General features: G+C 53.1%; 1 protein-coding gene and 1 long non-coding RNA gene across 7 annotated transcripts in view; one reads left to right on the forward strand and one right to left on the reverse strand.

Moving 5' to 3' along the window:
* Positions 1–738: 738 nt before the first annotated feature.
* The window catches only part of SEZ6 (seizure related 6 homolog), a 26,994-nt gene continuing 7,437 nt past the window's right edge, over positions 739–20,295 (forward strand). For 2 of the 4 annotated variants that reach the window (XM_017855074.1, XM_017855075.1), the window contains exons 1-4: positions 740–1,490; positions 2,751–2,884; positions 13,176–13,371; positions 19,263–19,448. In XM_017855074.1, coding sequence (XP_017710563.1) covers positions 845–1,490; positions 2,751–2,884; positions 13,176–13,371; positions 19,263–19,448 — 1,162 coding nt within the window. In that variant the 5' untranslated portion in view covers positions 740–844. Of the gene's footprint in view, positions 1,491–2,750; positions 2,885–10,727; positions 10,812–13,175; positions 13,372–19,262; positions 19,449–20,295 lie in introns of those variants that run through there. The other 2 variants (XM_017855076.1, XM_017855077.1) reach the window with 2 other exon arrangements.
* Positions 18,586–20,295, reverse strand: part of LOC108517276 (uncharacterized) — a 14,077-nt gene continuing 12,367 nt past the window's right edge. For all 3 annotated transcript variants that reach the window (XR_001882057.1, XR_001882059.1, XR_001882058.1), the window contains one exon: positions 18,586–18,759. This is a non-coding gene — a long non-coding RNA (uncharacterized LOC108517276). The remainder of the gene's footprint in view (positions 18,760–20,295) is intronic.

Consider the following 20,295-nt stretch of genomic DNA (forward strand, 5'->3'; position numbering starts at 1 on the left):
CTAAAAATTAGCCAGGCGTGGTGGCAAGCACCTGTAGTCCCAGCTACTAGAAGTGGGAGCGTTGGGAGTGTGGCTGAGGTGGGAGGATCGCTTGAACCTGGGAGGTTGAGGCTGCAGTGGAGCCATGATTGCACCACTGCATTGCAGCCCGGGCCACAGAGCAAGACCCTATCTCAAAACCAACCCAAACGAAAAAAGAAGTCATGCAACCATGAGGAAATCTAAAATAAAATCCCAAATATGTGACGCATTTCCTGAGGCTAATGACTAGCAGGTTCACTGAGAACGGGAAATGAACTTGAATGCCCTATCATCTCAGGCAGGAAAGACACTGTGGTGGGAGACACACTTATGCTCGCTTAAGGTTTTCATCTCAATTCAACTGGTCGTGTGACTTTGAGCAAGTCACTTCCTTTCTCTGGCCTATTTCCTCATTAGTAAAATAAGGTCTCTACTTTTCATTAGGGATGGCAAATATTTGTCACGTCAGTCTGAGGTGTCAGGTGTGACCTGGTGGAGTGCTGTGTTGAGGAGGATTTTGAGGCTGAACCTGAGAACAGTAGGAAATGATGCATAGATGGGTGAGAAATGTCTACCTCTGGTGCTGGAGGAGAAAGAGTGTCTCATGTGCCACCCTTGAAGTATGTAATAGCGCCTCACTTCCAGCTCATAAATTCTGTAGTTCCGTGATTCTCAGCAGTGAGCATGCTCCTCGGGGCTCTCTGTCCAAAGAGAGCTGCCCCCCAACAACTACTCAAGCTGGGCGTGATGCTGCTCTCTGGAGCAGGGGGAGAACCTCTGACCATCCCTTATTATTCCAGGACGCTCTTCAGAGGCCCCAACCATGGGGAAAGGACAAGCCCCAGGCATCGAGGAGACAGATGGCGAGCTGACAGCAGCCCCCACACCTGAGCAGCCAGAACGAGGCGTCCACTTTGTCACAACAGCCCCCACCTTGAAGCTGCTCAACCACCACCCGCTGCTTGAGGAATTCCTACAAGAGGGGCTGGAGAAGGGAGATGAGGAGCTGCGACCAGCACTGCCCTTCCAGCCTGACCCACCTACACCCTTCACCCCAAGTCCCCTTCCCCGCCTAGCCAACCAGGACAGCCGCCCTGTCTTTACCAGCCCCACTCCAGCCACGGCTGCGGTACCCACCCAGCCGCAGTCCAAAGAGGGACCCTGGAGTCTGCAGTCAGAGCCCCCTGTGCTTCGAATCACAGCTCCCCTACCTCCAGGGCCCAGCATGGCAGTGCCCACCCTAGGCCCAGGGGAGAGACCCAGCACTACACCCCCCAGCAGAGCCTGGACACCAACCCAAGAGGGTCCTGGAGACATGGGAAGGCCATGGGTTCCAGAGGTTGTGCCCCAGGGCGCAGGGATTGGGATCCAGGGGACCATCGCCTCCTCCACAGCTTCAGGAGATGATGAGGAGACCACCACCACCACCACCATCATCACCACCACCATCACCACAGTCCAGACACCAGGTCAGCTCCCTGCTGGCTTGCAGATGTGGAAATGGGGATGAGGGAGGCTGCGGGGCCCCTAAAAGCCTGTCTCTGACACTGTGCCAGCCTGCCCTGCCCTTTGGCACCAAGGGCCAGCCTACAGGAGGCATGTGGTTTGGACCCAGATAGTCCTGAGCTCAAATCCTGTTTCTTTGGCCAGGTGCAGTGGCTCATGCTTGTAATCCCAGCACTTTGGGAGGCTAAGGTCAGTGAATCATCTGAGGTCTGGAGTTCAAGACCATCCTGGCCAACATGGCAAAATCCCATCTTTACTAAAAATACAAAAATTAGCTGGGCACGGTGGCAGGCACCTGTAGTCCCAGCTACTCGGGAGGCTGAGGCAGGAGAATCAGTCAAACCTGGGAGGCAGAAGTTGCAGTGAGCCGAGATTGCACCATTGCATTCCAGCCTGGGCAACAGCGCAAGACTCTGTCTCAAAAAAGAAAAAATCTTGATTCTTCCACCTATAACATGACCCTAGGAATTCTATTTAACATCTCATCTCTAAGCCTCATCTGTAAAATGGCAATAAGAAAACAAACCTCGGCCAAGCATGGTGGCTCACGCCTGTAATCCCAGCACTTCAGGAGGCCGAGGTGGGTGGATCATGAGGTCAGGATATGGAGACCATCCTGGCTAACACGGTGAAACCCTGTCTTTACCAAAAAATACAAAAAATTAGCTGGGTGTGGTGGCGGGCGCCTGTAGTCCCAGCTACTCGGGAGGCTGAGGCAGGAGAATGGTGTGAACCCAGAAGGCGGAGCTTGCAGTGAGCCAAGATTGCGTCACTGCACTCCAGCCTGGGCGACTGAGCGAGACTCTGTCTCAAAAAAAATATATACAAAAAATTAGCCAGGCATGGTGGCATATGCCTATAATCCTAGCTACTCGGGAACCTGAGCAGGAGAATAGCTTGAACCCAGGAGGCAGAGGTTGCAGTGAGCTGAGATCATGCCATTACACTCCAGTCTGGGCAACAAGAATGAAACTCCATCTCAAAAAAAAAAAAAAAAAGAAAACAAAAACAAACCTCACTGAGTCACTGTGAGAACTGAGATAAGATTGCACATGGTAGGTACCCAATAAAAGGTGTTCCCCTTCCTTCAACAGGAGACTAGACATCACAAGAGGTGGTGTTCACTTCATACACACACACACACACACACACACACGGTTCAGCCTTAGTTGGACCACTTCACCAGAGATGGCACTAGCTTTGTGTCTCCTCCTGCCTCCCAGGCCCCTGTAGCTGGAATTTCTCAGGCCCAGAGGGCTCTCTGGACTCCCCTACAGACCTCAGCTCACCCCCTGATGTTGGCCTGGACTGCTTCTTCTACATCTCTGTCTACCCTGGCTATGGTGTGGAAATCAAGGTGAGTGATCTGGATCTGGCAAGGGCAAAGCTGGGCCTGTTGTATTCTCTTTCTTCAGAGAGGCACATGCTATGAGAGGATGTGGGGATGCTTAGGAGCATCAATTGTTGGGGGTTGCCTAAGGCCAGGGCTGGGAGATGGGCCTAAAACATGGTTGGATTCTGTCCTGTGTGCTTGGCAATGGCCTAGGCCTAGAGGGGCTGCGGGAGGGGGCTCTAGCCTTGGATGGGCAGGGGATTGGGTGAGTATAAACCCTACGTCTGAATCTATGGGCTAAGCAGAGAACACAGGGCTGCCTTATTGGGCCTGAGAGAGTCATGGAGCCTCACTCATTCATTCATTTAGCAAATGCTCTCTGAGCAGTTCCTCTGGGTCAGGTCCTGTGCTGGCCTCTGGGATGCAGAGGTGGGGGAAGACAGACCTGACCATACCATTAGAGAGGTGATCAGCTGATAAGAAAGTCAGATCTACAGCCCAGCCTCCTGTCCCCAGCCTCCCTGGGCTATCTCATCCCTCCATTAGAATTAAGACTTTCTCTTAATCCCAAGGCCTGAGGCTGCAGGTCCTCACAGATGTCCCACAGGCTCCTCAACCTCCACAAACCCAAATCTTCCTTTTGTTCCCCCAGAGCCACTCCTGTCCAGGTCAGAAACCTGGAGCAGAACCACCACAGTGCAATGTGGATGGTGTCCCTGGATGTGCAACATGGGGTCACCTTGGCCCTTCCCTGTCCCTCTTCCCCCAGTCCCATCAATTCATCCCAAAATTCTGTCACCATGACACTCCCCTCTAAATCTGTCTGCTTCTCTCCCTCCGTCCCTGCAACCACACGTGGTTTAGTCCTCACCATCCCTCCCTTGATGATGCAGTAGCTGCCTCACTGGTCCCCCCGCCCACTCTTGCTCCCTACTCTACCCATCTCCACCTCTACCGCAGTCATTTTTCTCAAATCAATCCTGCCCCCTACACCTCTCTAAGGACACCTAAATCTCTGGGTCCACCCCTAGCCACTCCTTCCCTTGTTCTTTACCCCTACTTTGCACTAAATAGCTTGCAGCTAACTGAATGGGCCAACCCTTCTTTCCCAAGTCCCAACTGCACATGCTGGTCCCTCTGCCTGGAAGAGTCATCCCACGATGCCTTCCCTTAGGACTCGACCCTGGCATCACCCTCTCTGGGAATTCCCTCAGATCCCCAAAGCCTGGGGCATCCCTCATCTTAGTTCTTAGCAGTCTGCCTTCCATCCATCTATTTATAGCCATCCACCTCCCCAGCTACTGTGAGCTCCTTGAGGGGTGCCTTGTAGTGAAGAGCCCAGAATGGGCACTCCATGCACTGACTGAATGACTGGACAAAGGAATGGAGGAAGGAAGGGATGTGGTGACATTTGACTTGAATCTTGGAGACTGAGCAGGGGTGGGCAAGAGAGGCATTTAGCCCGGTTGAGGGAATCTGGCAGGGCGCTGAGAAGTGTGTCCTGCTCCCTGCTCCCTGCCTTCTGTTCTGCTTCCCGCCCATTCCAATTCCTGCATGTCCCTGGACTGGGGCCTGGAGTCGTCTAGACCTGTCCTGGGGCAATGCCTCCAGCCCTCCCCTCTCAGGATGTCAGGTCCAGGTCTCTGAATCAGACCCTGTCAGGGGGACCCTCTCCTACCCCTGTTGGGCCCCTCCCCTTCTTCCTACAACCGTTTCCTCCTACTCTGCCAAGCCCTGTGCCCCTCACTCTGGGCTGACTGGGAGGGTAATTAGGAACAGCCACCCCCCTCTCAAGCCATTAGCACTCAGCACTGCTTAATTAAGGTAATTAATGTAAAATCATCACCTAATGAGAGGTGGCACCGGCTGTGGCTCACTGGGTGGAAGGCACCAGCTGCAAGTGTGGGAAAGGGGATGGAGGGGGCAGGTGCCAGGCTGAGTGCCACCCTGAAGGCCTGGGAGGCTCTATCTGCCTCTCAAGGACTACCACCCCTACTGAAGCCCACTGGACAAGGCTGAACCCAGCCCTGGTACCCTCCACAATGGGGCAAGATGCTGGCTCTGCCTGCCCCCTCTCTGGCCCAGGCACAAGCCCCACGCTGGAGGCCCACCCCCTCACACAAACCCCGTGTCTGTTGTCTGGTGCTGCCACATTTTTTTTCTTTTATCAGAATGCAAAAGCCGTTACCAGGCAACCTTGAGACGAAGACCTGCCACAGCCCTGGATTGTTGTCAGGAAATGTGGCAGATGCTGGCCCCACCCTCCACCTCGGTACCATGGAGGCAGGGTCCTTGGGGACACTGTCGGCCCAGATGGCCTGAGATAGTCTGAAGCCATAGAGGGGTGGCGGGCACAGGGTGGCCAGAGCTGGGTCAGCACCGAATTTGGGGAAGGAGCAAGAGACAGAATCAGCCAGAACTAAGCAGGATTTAAGGTTCTTCTTCCAGGGCTAGTTCTGGCAACCTCCACCCCCACCCAGGCCACTTGGGAGCTGAAGAATTTCTACACTACACACCAATACCCACTGGAGAGTTGGAAAAACTGAGGCCCAGGCAAGAAAAGGGATTTGCCAAAAGTCAGTCAGTTAATCACTAACTAATGAGTTTTGTTGAGTGGATTTGTTCCACAAATATACATTGAGAATTTGCTCCGCGCCACGCTCTGCGCTGGGCACTGGGGACACAGACCTTCACGATTAGTAGGGAAGAAAGAACAATGACCATGGAATGCCCAGTGCTGGCGGGAATGGGGATGGGAAGCACAGGATGGGCACACTCCACCAGCCTGGGGGTCAGAGAAGACTTCCTGGAGGTGATGACACCTGGCCTGAGATCTGTAGGATGAGAAGCCAGCAACCAAGTCTGGCCTGGGCAGCAGCAGGTGCGGCAGGCCTGGCCCTTGAAGGGTGCCCTGGCTGTTTTGGAAAGGTGGCTTTGTTGTGTAGGGGCAGAGGGTAAGCGTAAGGGCTTCCGGATCACACTCCTGCCAGAGGCTCAGCCCAAGAGCAGCGTCCTTCTGCCCAGGCTGACAGTTGGGTCAGGACATGCTGGACACTGGGGGCAGGATGGGTGGGCAGCTGGAAGGCCTACAGAGCTCCCCATGGCTTCTCAGGCTTGGGGAGAAGGGACTGCCTGTGGCTTCCCTCCGTCATGGAGAATTCCCCACCCGCCACTCTATGAATTCACTGGGATCACTGAGGGCAGATAGATGGGACAAAGTCTGGACAAGGAGAGTGACAGGAGCCATGGAGGAGAGGACTGTCTTAGCGACTCACAAATCACACCCCTGAGCAAAGCAGCCAAACACCATACTGGGCCCCTAGCATGAGACCACAGCCCTTGCCTAAAGTCTGGGGCCTTGAGCAAGACCTTCTCAATTCCCTTTTTTTTTTTGGAGGACCAGCCTCGGGGTACCAGAATCCCTAAAAGCCCTACTCTCTATGGCTTGGACCACAGCTTCTCATAACCTGCTTCATCTCCTGCCTCCCACCTCCTCTGATGGTGCTGCAGTTATTGATGCCCTCTAAGGCCGAAGGTCTGAGCCATCCATAGGGAGGAGGCCAGGTCAGGCCCTCTGTGCTCCAATGAGGCTTGCCTGCTTCATCTGGGGATCAGGCACTGGGCTAGGCTCTTTCTTGAGAGGTCCAGAGAAGCTCCTTCAGGATGGGTGGGCATGAGCCTCATGGCCCATATGGGTCCCAGCCCCTCCCCAGGCAGTCAGTGTCCCCCTGAGGGCTCCAGGCCTTTCCGGGCCTGGCGCCTGCCTCTGTCTGCACTTGGCATTCCAAGAGCCTTCCCACTGCCAGCCTCCATCTTGGCTTGGCTGCTCTCTGTACCATCTGGAGCCTGGGTACAGCTGCCCACAGTCCCTGCCCTCATGCCCCAGGTGGCTCTACTGGCACACAGCTCACCCATCCCAGGCCAACTGATAGTTTGATAGCAGAATACTCTGCCCTTCTAAGCCGGGTCAGGACCAGGCCTGATGTGGGTATCGGGTAGGGGGTCAGTTGGGTGAAATTTCTGGGCAACTTTATATTTCCTGGCTCTAGGCAGGCTCATCCAAAAGGGATGACAGGGCGCAGGCAGGTCTAGCCCCATGGATTTTGGCTACTCTCCTCATCCCTAAAACAGACATTACGCCATAAGGTTTTCTGGATAAATGCCAATTCAGAAGGGCACAGAGTCTGTCTTGTAAGACTGGGGTTTCAGTGTTGGCTCTGCGGCCCACCTCTCTGTGAGCTAAACCCCTGGCCTTCTCTGGGCCTCAGTTTACCTCTCTACAAGAGGAGATTGAATCATATGATGCACCTGGCTCCTCCTAGCCAGTCCCTTTGAGTGTAGCTCCTTCTCTGGGGTCAGCAAGCTCCCTCATAGGCCTGACTGAGCAGGGGCACCTCAGGTTCTTGGCTCTGCTGCTTGCTTCCTGGCAGCTGCAGAGCCTGGGCCACAGAAAGGGTGGCTCCAAGGTACAGTGCCTCCCAGGCAGAGCCCTGGCAGACCTGAGGGTAAAGTAAGTTCATAGCCAGCTATCATTTCTGCTGCAAATGCCAAGGTTTTACTAGGGTGTGGCCCACATCTCCCCATTAAATGGAAAGATGACTGCTACCACTGTGCCCCTATGTGCTAAAACCCTTCCTGGCAGGATCTAACCAAATCCTTACAAACCCATGAAGTAGGTAAACTATCCCCATTTCACAGGCAAAACTGGGGCTCGGAGAGGTCATATGACTTGCCTAAGGCCCCTCAGCTGGTCAGTGATGGAGCCAGGATTCAATCCAAGACTCAAAAGCCCCTGTTCTTCCCTTGACCCAGGAGATAGGCCTGTCTGTGGCACAAGGCAAATCCAAAGTGGAAGGCCCAGGTGGAGACGGGTACCTGTCAGGATCTGCCCCAGATGCCCTTTCCAAGTCAGCCCTGCCTGATTCTGGAGGACGCCCACTTGGAATTCTCCCAGTTCTGGGGAGGGCCTGGGATTGCCAAGCACACAAGACAGGGCACTGGACCAGGAATCAGGAGTCCTGGCCTAGAGTCCTGGCTTTGTCTTGGACTCGCTGTGTGACCAAAGAGGATCTCTCAAAATCTCTGATTACAAGGTTCCCTTATTTATAAAGTGCAGGAAAACAGCCTGCCCTGCCTTCTTTATTGAGGCTTTATGAGAGCTGAAGACATAATGGATGTGAAAACTGTGAAGGTTCTTATGGGAAAATCGTGATCATCCTATGGTTGCTGTGAGGGAGCACAGGTGTGTGAGGGCCTGCACATGCTAGGACACGTTTGAGGGGGCTGTGTGCGCATAAGTGGGTCTGTGTCTGAGTACACACAGGTGATGGTGACCAAGAGAGACTAGGAGACCTGTAGCCAGCATCTGGGGGTGGGGATCGCACACAAGAGTCATCTTAGAGCTCATCTGCCTATGCTGGGTTGTACTGGTGCAAATGTGTACAAAAATCATAGTGCCATCTCACCTGTGGGTTACGCCATTAGGGCACGTGCTGGAGGCCTGACTGACAGCTTCTGTGGGGACAGACAGGCCAGATCAGGCTGTTGATCTAGGGGATGGCAGAAGACAACCTGAATCCTTCCCACCTCCCATCCTGGAAAGGGTCTGCTGGACCTCAAATGGCTCAAAGTGGCTATATTTCTTCCTTGAGCTGACCCCATGGTCTGCTGGAAGCAGGGCAGTGTTAGACAGCCCAGGGTCCTGTAGGAATTGTCCTCAGCTCCCTCTGCTTCTGTCTTCCCCCTGCCTGGCCCCCAGGTCCCCTCCTATCACTGGCTATGGGTATGGAAGACAGCCCTCATGAACAGAGCTGACATTTCAATCTGTCTCCCAGGCTCTACAGATGCCTGCAAATTGCATCAAGACTTCATCACCCCTCCTGTCTGACACCCAGCCCTGTCTGGCCCCTGTCAGCCTGGCCCTCAAACAAGTGACAAATTACATTCCAGCCACTGCAGCAGACCCGCAAGAGGGTGCTTGAAACCCAGGGGACCAGAGCTGCACAGACAGCCTCTGACTAAGAACAGGGAGCCTTCTGGATAGGAGCCACTTCATTCCACACTCTCATCCCAACCCTCACCACCAAGCTGGGCTGGGAGCCAGGCCAGCTTGAAAAGGCCATGCCTCCCCCAGAACAGAAGGGGCCAGAGGTCTCAGTCTCAGTTTTCCCAGCTTTACAGACTGCTAGGAGCAAGGGTGGTTGGTGGGAACTCAAACCCCAACATCTTAAAAAAGCCAGGCCAAGCCAAGACCCATCTCCTTGCTAAACCTGGCGGGGCTGGAGCTTGAGAAAAAAGATGTCTAGATGTCAGGCCAGGCGCGGTGGCTCAAGCCTGTAATCCCAGCACTCTGGGAGGCTGAGATGGGCGGATCACGAGGTCAGCAGATCGAGACCATCCTGGCTAACACGGTGAAAGCCCGTCTCTACTAAAGAATACAAAAAACTAGCCGGGCGAAGTGGCGGGCGCCTGTAGTCCCAGCTACTCAGGAGGCTGAGGCAGGAGAACGGCCTAAACCTGGGAGGTGGAGCTTGCAGTGAGCTGAGATCCGGCCACTGCACTCCAGCCTGGGCGACAGAGCGAGACTCCATCTCAAAAAAAAAAAAAAAAAAAAAAAGTCTAGATGTCTATTTCTACAGAAGATGCCCCCATGAAGTTGGGAGGATAGAGAGCTGCCTTGTCTCAGCAAGGCAAGACTGCTTAACCCCTATGTGATCTTTTGCAAGTTCCTTAACCTCTCTGTGCTTCTGTTTACTTGTGGGTATTTTACCACCTATCTTATAGAACTGTGGTGAGGATGAAAAGCACCTACTACAAGGTTTGACACACTCTATGATGGCAATTGTTGTTACTCTGTCACTACAGCTTCTCTCTGGTCCCCCAAAGCAGCAAGATGAGGAGCAAGAAGCTAGAGGTCAAGCCAGAGGTACACAGGGAACAAGGAAGAAAATCCAAATTAATTTCTAGTAATACTTCTCTGCCTTTGCTTTCGTGGTAATTTCCCTGTAGTGAGCGTCCTCCCTTCCTCCTTCTCCCAGTGCTCCTCTCTTCAAGGCGCTCTGAGACCCACCTGCTTCAGACGCTTTCCCTGAGCCTCTAAGCCCTTCGCTCTTCCCCCCGAGGATTCCTGCTGCCTGCATTCGGTGCCACTTAAGGCGGAATTATATGCTGCCTGGCATCTCTCGATAATTACAGATTCCACGTGTGTGAGTCTTGTTTTCCCAACTCTAGAATCACAGAATCTCCAAGTTTGAAGGGACCTCATCCAGCCTCCGCCTGCTGCAGGAATTCCCTGAGGAATGTCCCCAGCAGATGGTCAGGCAGCCTCCGCCCAAATGTGCCTGGGTGGGGAGTTTCTCACAGAGAGGAGATGCCTCGGCCTCCAGCACCCTGCCTTGAGCCTTCTCTTCAGCCCAAAGACCCACCAGGTCTTTCCTCTCAGGCAGGGGTAGGGACCTCTCCCTGCCCAGCTGCCCCTTCTGAAGTCCCCAGGACACATCTCCTCTCAGCACCCAGTCTGAGGGGCCCTGAGCCTCGCAGCAGCCATCTCCTTAGACGTGGCTGGGTTTGGCATCCTCTATGCTTCTCAGCTCACAGGTATCTGATGGGGAATGTTCCTCCAGCAGCCCACACATTTACTCTCTCCACACATCTTTGTTGAGACTGGCCAGCGAAGAGGGCATTGTGACCCAACATGCCACCCTGGGCTTTAACAGCAAGATGGGCAGGGGCCAGTGGGAAGAGTCTGAAACAGAAAGACTGCCTGGCCTAGGCTGGGACGCAGAGGATGTGGCCCTGAGATCTGAAAAGATGACCAGCTTCATCAGGAGAGGAAGAAGGGAAGGCACGGCCCCACAGAGTCCCAAATGTGGATGCCCAGAGGGCGGAAGTGAGGGGTGGTCTGTGGCTGCAGTGCACATTCATGAGGGCTGCAGAGACACTGGCACCAAATGTGAGCTGGGCAGTTTGGACCGTGTCCTCTGAGCAATCTGAAATCAGCAGGAGATGAGTTGGGGATGGGAAGTGTGAGACAGACAGAAAGCCATTCTCAAGTGAAAAATAATGGGCAGGAGGTAATTAGGGCCAGGACAGTAACAAAAGGATAGAGAAGAAGAACCCACTGGAGTATTTGGGAAATAAGATTGGGAAGGATTTGGTGACTCACTGATGCCACTTAACCAGCTGGTCAACCCTTGAAGACCCTGCTTCAGAGCAACGTGGTAGAAAACTTGAGCCCATGTAGATCAGTGCTTCTGAGTTGCCTGAGGATCCTGTTACAATGCAGAGCATGCTTTAGTGGGTCTGAGGTGGAGTCTGAGATTCTGCATTTCTTTTTCTTTTTCTTTTTTGGAAACGGGGTTTCGCTTTTGTTATCCAGGCTGGAGTGCAATGGCACGATCTCGGCTCACTACAACCTCCGCCTCCCAGGTTCAAGCAATTCTCCTGCCTCAGCTGCTCGAGTAGCTGGGATTACAGGCATGTGCCACCACGCCCGGCTAATTTTTGTATTTTTAGTAGAGATGGGGTTTCTCCACGTTGGTCAGGCTGGTCTTGAAATCCCAACCTCAGGTGAGCTGCCCGCCTCGGCCTCCCAAAGTGCTGGGATTACAGGCGTGGGCCACAGCGCCCAGCCAAGATTCTGCATTTCTTACAAGTTCCCAGGTGAGGCTGATGCTGCTAGTCCAGGAACCACGTTTTAAGTAGCAGAGAACTCCACTAGTTCGTTTTATAAAATGAGGAAACCGAAGTTCAAATAGCAGCTTATTTGTCCAAGATCACATGGTTAGGATGAGGTCCCACATCTCTGGGCTCCCAGTCAATCCAGTGTTCCTTCTCTCAAGCCATGCTGCTAATTTCCCTTTGGGCAGAGTCTGTCCTTGTCCAGTCCTTGTTTGCCTGAGTGGAGGCATGGAGCCCAGAAAGATGCTCAAGGGACTGAGGGCCTGAAGATCAGCATGGTAGCAGAGGAGCCTGTGACAGCCAGGGGAAAGGATCCGAGAAAGAGGCTCAGAAAAAAGAGAGAGAGAATCACGACTGACATGTGGAGGGGCGTGGTGTAAGCCCAGCTGACAGTCAGCAGGGGCCAAGTTGGGCAGGGCCTTGAGGGCTAAGCAAGGATTGAGTTTGGACTACATATTATGGGCTTCATGGACTCAATGGGGAGCCACTGGAGGCCTTAAACAAGGAAGCACCATGATCAGCAACAGATCTAAGACTGTTAACTGGCTGTGTTCAGAAAATACTGCTGTAGAGGGAGGAGTGGATTAAGCCCTACAGGCAGGAAGGCTGGCCAGGAGGCTGCTGCAGTGATGTAGGTGCGCAGTAATGGCGATGAGCTGGGAAAGTGGCAGTGGGGATGAAGAGTAATGAATAGATTTGAGATCCAGTTGACAGGACTGAATGACTGATTGGGTATGAGGGAGGAGGCAAGATGCCATTTTCTGATTTGGACACCCAGGGAGATAGCAAGATCATTCCCAGGGGAACTGCTGGCTGGGGGAAGACAGTCACCTAGCATGAGGCAGGCTGGGTGTGAGGCATCCAACAGGGATGTCCAGGGGAAGCTGGGCACGTGGATCTGACACTTAAGACCTCATACTGCAGGCCGGGCGCGGTGGCTCAAGCCTGTAATCCCAGCACTTTGGGAGGCTGAGACGGGCGGATCACGAGGTCAGGAGATCGAGACCATCCTGGCTAACACTGTGAAACCCCGTCTCTACTAAAAAATACAAAAAACTAGCCGGGCGAGGTGGCGGGCGCCTGTAGTCCCAGCTACTCCGGAGGCTGAGGCAGGAGAATGGCGTAAACCCAGGAGGCGGTGCTTGCAGTGAGCTGAGATCTGGCCACTGCACTCCAGCCCGGGAGACAGAGCGAGACTCTGTCTCAAAAAAAAAAAAAAAAAAAGACCTCATATTGCTGACCAGGGCATCGGACACCATCTGGTTCAATACACCTCCCCCATCCCTACTTTACAGATGAGAAAACAGAGCCCAGGGAGGGGAAGGACAGGAAGCAGCTGGTGTATCTGCAAAGCTCTGGAGACAGAAAGATGTGTTTACAAATCCCAGTTCTTCTAAGAATCTCTATGTGACCTTGGATAATTTACTTAATATATCTGAACTTTTGGTCCTGTCTCACACTGAGATGAGCTCCTCCTGCACTGCTGAAGTGCCCGGCTCAGGGGCTGGGGGCTCCGATGCTCAAGGGGCATTGAGGATTGATCTGTCCGGGGCCTGCAGGATCCTGAGGGCGGCAGGATCCAGGCAGCAGGAAGAAGCCTGACTGCTTTGCTTTCCTCTCTTTACTCCACCGGCAGGTCCAGAATATCAGCCTCCGGGAAGGGGAGACGGTGACTGTGGAGGGCCTGGGGGGGCCTGACCCACTGCCCCTGGCCAACCAGTCTTTCTTGCTGCGGGGTCAAGTCATCCGCAGCCCCACCCACCAAGCGGCCCTGAGGTTCCAGAGCCTCCCGCCACCGGCTGGCCCTGGCACCTTCCATTTCCATTACCAAGGTAAGGCCTGGGTAGCTGAAGGCGGAACCAGCCCAGACTCACTGCCCTCCTTGCAGGAGAGACGGGTCTCTTTGCAATTACATCCTAGAGGGAAGAAGCAGGGAGGGGCTAGTGACACATAGCACAAGTGTCCAGTGAAGCTCTGGACAATTGGAGGTAAATATCGCACATCTGAAACCTCCAGGATCTTCTCTCTTCCACCCACCACTCTGCAGAGAGCTGGTCTTGACTCAGGATCAGGCAGCCTCCAGGTGTGCCCATTGTCCGTCATTCATTCATTCAGCAAACTTTTCCTAGGCACCTGCTCTTTGCCAGGCTTGTGCTGGACACTGGCAATGTCAGGATGCACCAAAACGTCCTTGTCCTCAAGGAGTTCTTTTTCAAGAGGAGGCAGACACTTAAACAGGCAATAACAATAGAAGCCCTCCCCCTATGCAAGAGGGTGAAGGTCAAAGGGATTTGACAATGACCATCTGGAGGTCTTAGCTGCCAGACTGCCCTTCCTGAACTGCCTCACCCACCTTGACCTGGCCCATGCCCCAATCAGCTCAGAACACCTCTGGAAATAAGGGAGCAGCACGATGTAATGAAAAAAATCACACACTCAGGCAATGGGCAGACCTGTGTTCGAATCTCCTCACTGGCTACTGACCTTGGACAGGTCATTTGACCTCTCTGACCCTTCTGCTGTAATATGAAACCAAAACACCTACCCCACAAAGTCATGGTTAGGATTAAGCAAAATGGTACACGTCAAGTGCTTAGCACATGCTCCATTAAGGAAACCAGTATTACATGACTGGCAGGATGGGAAATGGAGGAAAAGGGGCTCAGGACTTCGAAGCTCTCTCAGTTGTGTCCCTCCTACCCATCCCCCTCTCCGAGCACAAAGTCAGCTTGATCCTTTGCATGGGTTAACTAGTTGAGACTAGGGAGAACTAATAGGGAAATAATTGGTGTGAACAATCACGGGATTGTCTTGCATTGTCATGGACCACTTCTGTGGCCCTGCAGGGGACCACAGCCAGGCAGAAGAGCCAGCACTCTGGAGATGGGGCTGCTTGGAACCCCACCCAAGGAGCACTCACCCCACCTTCAGCCCTCCACCCAAACTAAGGGAGCAGTCTGGCATAGCAGCAGGGAGCCTGTAAGTGGATGGGGCTGTAGAGTGGCTTGGCAGAGGCAAGGGCCCAGCTGAGGCAAGGGTGAAACGTCTAGGCGGCCCAGCTAGCCTCCCTAATGGCTCATCAATCCTCCCTGGCAGCAGGCATAATTTCACGCCATGGTAACCTTCTCTCTTGCTGCAAATTCCTTTGCGTAAAACTCTGGACCTCCTCTCTGTCGGGCCAGACAAAGGTGGCCGAATGGCAGTGAGCTGGAGGCCCAGCAAGGGGAGCAACCTCCAAGGAAGGATTGGGAGAGCTGGCCTGGTCCTGCCTCCTTCTCAGCTCCCAGAAGCCCTCCCTCGTCAGCCCAGTTTTTGTCAATGATCAGCTCTTGCCTTAATGAGTGTAATTCCCCTAATTATAGGCTGTAATTAGCCCTGATCCCAGAGATGGGAACAGGAGGAACGTGTGCTCACACGCCAATCTCTGTGGGCTAGAGAAAGAGGGTGCCAGAAGAGGGGGTGAGGGGCCTAGTACCCACACCTGTGCTGGAGCTGTCCAAGCTGATGTTGGAGGTCCCAAGGATGAGCCCTCACAAGGGCCTCATCGCAGGACCAAGTTCCAACTCCCTTCCCACAGCCTCAGGCAGGGTGGGGAGGCAGACGGCCCTGACAGACATTCCCCTCCTCCATCCCCAGCATTCCTGGCACTGGACTTGGCTCCAGAAAGACTCCAGTGAGAAAATAACTCAACAGATTGCAGTGGTGCAGGCTCCCAGGGAACGGTTGTCATGGCAACAGGAGGAAGCTTATCCTGGGAAGTGGTACTTTAACTACTATGGAGTCTGGGGGCTTCATTGTCTGCCCCCAGCCTCCTACCCTCACCCCATTCCAGGCCAGTTTCCTCATCTGTGAAATGAGGGCCCTCCCTTACTAGAGTTGTGATAAGAACTCAAAGGGGAAGATGTAGGGGGAAATGCTGGGCCTGAGTCGGGCTCATGGTCTAGACCCCATTAGGCGTCAGTTAACCTCTTAACCTCCCCCACTCTGGGCGTGGTGCCCCCCACCCCTTTCCCCATCCCATCCTGGCCTGGGATCTCTCTCCAGGTCACTGTGAGTGGCTGCCCTGGACAACCACCCAGAGCAGGCTTGTCTGTTACTCTCAGATTTCTCTGACTCCTGAACCCAAGTTTCTACTTCAAATGGGGACGCAGGTGGGGTGGTGGTGGAAAGCAAGAAGGCTCCAGAGCCCAGGAGCTTCAGGTTCCTGGTCTAGCGCTTCCTTGCTGTGTGATGAGGACACAGGGTCTCTCTGAACCTGTTCTCTTCATCTGAAAATGGGCTAATAGCCCCTACCTTGCCTGCCTTCCTCCCAAGCATATTGTAGACATCAAGAAAGAAGAGGCCGGGCGCGGTGGCTCAAGCCTGTAATCCCAGCACTTTGGGAGGCCGAGACGGGCGGATCACGAGGTCAGGAGATCGAGACCATCCTGGCTAACACGGTGAAACCCCGTCTCTACTAAAATATACAAAAAACTAGCCGGGCGAGGTGGCGGGCGCCTGTAGTCCCAGCTACTCGGGAGGCTGAGGCAGGAGAATGGCGCAAACCCGGGAGGCGGAGCTTGCAGTGAGCTGAGATCCGGCCACTGCACTCCAGCCCAGGCGACAGAGCGAGACTCCGTCTCAAAAAAAAAAAAAAAAAAAAAAAAAAAAGAAAGAAGAGTGTGGAGGCATTTTAGAATCTGGAAGGTACATACAGATGTGAGGTGCTATTATTAATCAAGATTACAAACAATAACAGCAGGCTGATGTCTTAGGCATTTGTTCAGGAACTGCACATATGTCTTCTCACGTAACCTCCACAACCTTGGATGTAATACTGAAAACGGGTGGATAAATGAGGCAACTGAGGCAGAGAGAATTTAGGTAACTTGCCCACGGTGGCACAGCATGTAGGGAAGAAGCCTGCATTCAAACCCAGGCAGTCTGACCCACAGCCCACCTGCTGAGCACTGCCCTGTACTGCCTGCCAAGCACAACTAGCCACTTACTGACCATTCTTTCCAGAGCCCCGTGAGAGACAGAAGAGGAGGAATTCTCCTCCCACTTTCACAGATATAGTAACAGGACAGGTAAAAGTCATAAAACTCAAATTTATGGACCCTGGTCTGCCTAGAGACAGCCACTTTTCTTTTCTTTTAATGGGGGGAGGAAAGAGGTCCCATTTTTCTATTCACACAAAGGCACCCAGGAACCGAGGCCTTGCATGGACCTCTCCTCCCATTTACTTGGTACCATCAGTGGTGCTGCCCCCTACCCCAAGACCCAAGTTCTTCACTCTAGACAATCCTCACTTTTCTGACCACCCCAAGGGTTATCAGGCTCTGTAGCACAAGCCTCTTGCCTCTCCTTGACCCCTCCAGGCCTTTGCTCTCACCTCTCAGACGCAAGCCAGGATATTCACTTTTTTTTGAGAAAGAGTCTCGCTCTGTCACCCAGGCTGGAGCGCAGTAGCACAATCTCCACTTACTGCAACCTCTGCCTCCTGGGTTCAAGCAATTCTCCTGCCTCAGCCTCCCAAATAACTGGGACTACAGGCAGGTGCCGCCATGACCAGATCAATTTTTTTTGCATTTTCAGTAGAGATGGGGTTTTACCATGTTGGCCAGGCTGGTCTTGAACTCCTGACTTTGTGATCCACACACCTTGGCCTCCCAAAGTGCTGGGATTACAGGTGTGAGCCACTGCGCCCAGCCAGATCTTCACTTTTATTTTATTTTATTTTATTTTATTTTATTTTATTTATTTTTTGAGACATGGAGTCTCACTCTGTCGCCCAGGCTGGAGTACAGTGGCACGATATCGACTCACTGCAACCTCTGCCTCCCAGGTGCGAGCGATTCTCCTGCCTCAGCCTCCCGAGGCTCCTGCCACCGTGCCCAGCTAATATTTTTGTATTTTTTTTAGTAGAGATGGGGTTTTGCCATGTTGGCCACGCTGGTCTTGAACTCCTGACCTCGGGCCATCCGTCCGCCTCAGCCTCCCAAAGTGCTGGGATTACAGGAGTGAGCCACTGCATGGGGTTGAGCCTTTTAGCTACCACCCCAGCTTGACCCCAGGATCTGGATATGCCAGGTTGTTTTGTAGGATTTGCTGCCACCATTTGGTCAAATTTGGTATGACAATTCCAAAGCGACCAGGTTTCCCAGGGCAACTTGTTCTTCCTGCAACTTCAATGAAGGCAGTGCACTGCCTCCCTACCCTCGTCCCCATCTTTTTCTTGTTTGATGTTGTTTTTCGAAACAGGGATGCACTCTGTCACCTAGGCTGGAGCGCAGTGGTGCAATCATAGTTCACTGCAGCCTTAAACTCCTAGGCTCAAGCAATCCCACTTCAGCCTCCTGAGTAGCTAAGACTACAGGTACACATCACCATGCCTGGCTATTTTTTAAAAAAATTTTATAGAGATGGGGATACCGCACTATGTTGCCCAGGCTGGTCTTAAACTCCTGGCCTTAAGCAACCCTCCCACCTTGCCCCAGCCTACCACCATTCTGGATTTTGTTTGTTTGTAAGTTTGTTTTTTTGAGACGAAGTCTCGCCCTTGTCGCCCAGGCTGGAGCACAATGGCACGACCGCGGCTCACTGCAACCTCTGCCTGCAGGGTTCAAGCGATTCTCCTGCCTCAGCCTCCCGTGTAGCTGGGATTACAGACTCCTGCCATCACGCCCGGCTAATTTTTGTATTTTTAGTAGAGATGGGATTTCTTCATGTTGGCCAGGCTGGTCTCGAACTCCTGACCTCAGGTGATTCGCCCACCTTGGCCTCCCAAAGTGCTGGGATTACAGGCTTGAGCCACTGCTCCCGGCTGTTTGTTTTGAGATGGAGTTTTGCTCTCGTTGCCCAGGCTGGAACGTAATGGCACAATCTCAGCTCACCACAACCTCCACCTCCGGTTCAAGCAATTCTCCTGCCTCAGCCTCCCAAGTAGCTGGGATTACAGGCATGTGCCAGCATGTCCTGCTAATTTTGCATTTTCAGTAGAGACGGGGTTTATCCATGTTGGTCAGGCTGGTCTCGAACTCCCGACCTCAGGTGATTCACCTGCCTCAGCCTCCCAAAGTGCTGCAATTACAGGCATGAGACACCGGCCCGGCTGCCATTCTGTTTTTAAAAGAAGTCCACAGCCATTGGAATCAAGCTTTTTAGCATTTCTCAGTGAATACTGGGAAAGCCTTTACCGTCTGACTTCAGTCTTTGCTGCTGCAATTCATATTTATTCCCTAAAGGAAAAACAGTATCAACACTTTACATCAGTATAGGTTTTTCACTATTTCGAGTGCTTTCATGTCTCGAGTCATTCAATAAGCATATCCTGAAGATATATTATCAGCTGGGTACCAGGGATACCAAGCTAGATAAAATACTATCCCATTTATTCTCACTGTAACCCTGTGGGTGGGCTGGGATTTTAAACCTCATTTAACAAATGAGGAAACACACACAAAAAGATTAAATAACCTGCCTAAAGTGTCACAAAGTTTGAGCTAGAACCCAACCCTTCTAATTTCCAGCTCTGTGTCTGCTCCGCGAACCAGCCCAGGCTGCCGGAAATATCATTGACACCTTCTAGGGAGGAGATTGGAGTCGTTTTGGAACTCCTAGTGCTTCCTCTGGCCCCAAATGACACCTCCAGGCAGACTGAGGCAGACCTCCCCCCACCAAAGGCCTAGCTCCCGCCCCCACCCTGCACACGTACACAGTGTCGCCCGTTCTCTGTTTGCAGCCTATCTCCTGAGCTGCCACTTTCCCCATCGCCCAGCTTATGGAGATGTGACTGTCACCAGCCTCCACCCAGGGGGTAGTGCCCGCTTCCATTGTGCCACTGGCTATCAGCTGAAGGGCGCCAGGCGTCTCACCTGTCTCAATGCCACCCAGCCCTTCTGGGATTCAAAGGAGCCCGTCTGCATCGGTGAGTGTCCCCAGGTGGAAAGGGCTCAGTGCCGAGCAGAGAAGTGAGGTGGGGTCTCCTCCCTGCTCTCTATTGCTGTCTGCCACTTTCATTTGCTCTTCATAAGGAAGCCAGAAAATGGCCACGCACCTTAGTGGCATTCATCCAACCTGCACTTACTGAGCATCTACTAGAGGAAGGCACCACAGGTGTACAGAGCTGAATTAAACAGGGACTGTGCCCTCAAAGAACTCACATTTCCAGGAAAGAGGGAAAGGAGAAAGCACAGAGGTCACCAATTTCCAGGGCAAGAAGTAAAAAGCACCAATGAAAAGACATAAGTGACCTGGGAGGCAAGGGCACAATCATTCTTAGCTGGACATTTAGGAGGCTTCCTAGGGGAGGTGGCACTGCAGGTTTGACATTTAGATGGAGGGAACAACGTGGGCAGGGACATAGAGGCAGGAAGGTGAGGGTGTTTAGGGACACAGAAGACAGCCAGGTTTGGCTGAAGCCTGAGACATGTGGCAAGGGCAATGGGAGGGCCTTGAGTGTCAGGGCAAGATACAGGCTGAGGAGCTGTTGAAGCTTATGAGAGAAGGGAGGGGCTTAGAATGCCTCAGGAGATGGCTGGGAGGCCAGCCAGGCAAGACAGTTTGAACTTAGATTGTGAATTGGGGAAAGAAGAGGAGGGAAGTTCCAGAAACTGATGGGAACTGGGGAAAGGGAAAGGGAACTCCCAGGTCTGGTCCTGAGTGATCAGGTCTGGGATTGCCGCCAATGAAAGGGGGCTTGTTGGAGAAGGGAAGGCGCAGTGTTCATTTGCAGTATGAAAGGCAACTTGGGCTTTTCTTTTAGTGGTTATGGG

This window comes from Rhinopithecus bieti, unplaced genomic scaffold (assembly GCF_001698545.2).
Source record: "Rhinopithecus bieti isolate Rb0 unplaced genomic scaffold, ASM169854v2 scaffold_38691, whole genome shotgun sequence".
In the NCBI taxonomy this organism is placed as follows: domain Eukaryota; kingdom Metazoa; phylum Chordata; class Mammalia; order Primates; family Cercopithecidae; genus Rhinopithecus; species Rhinopithecus bieti.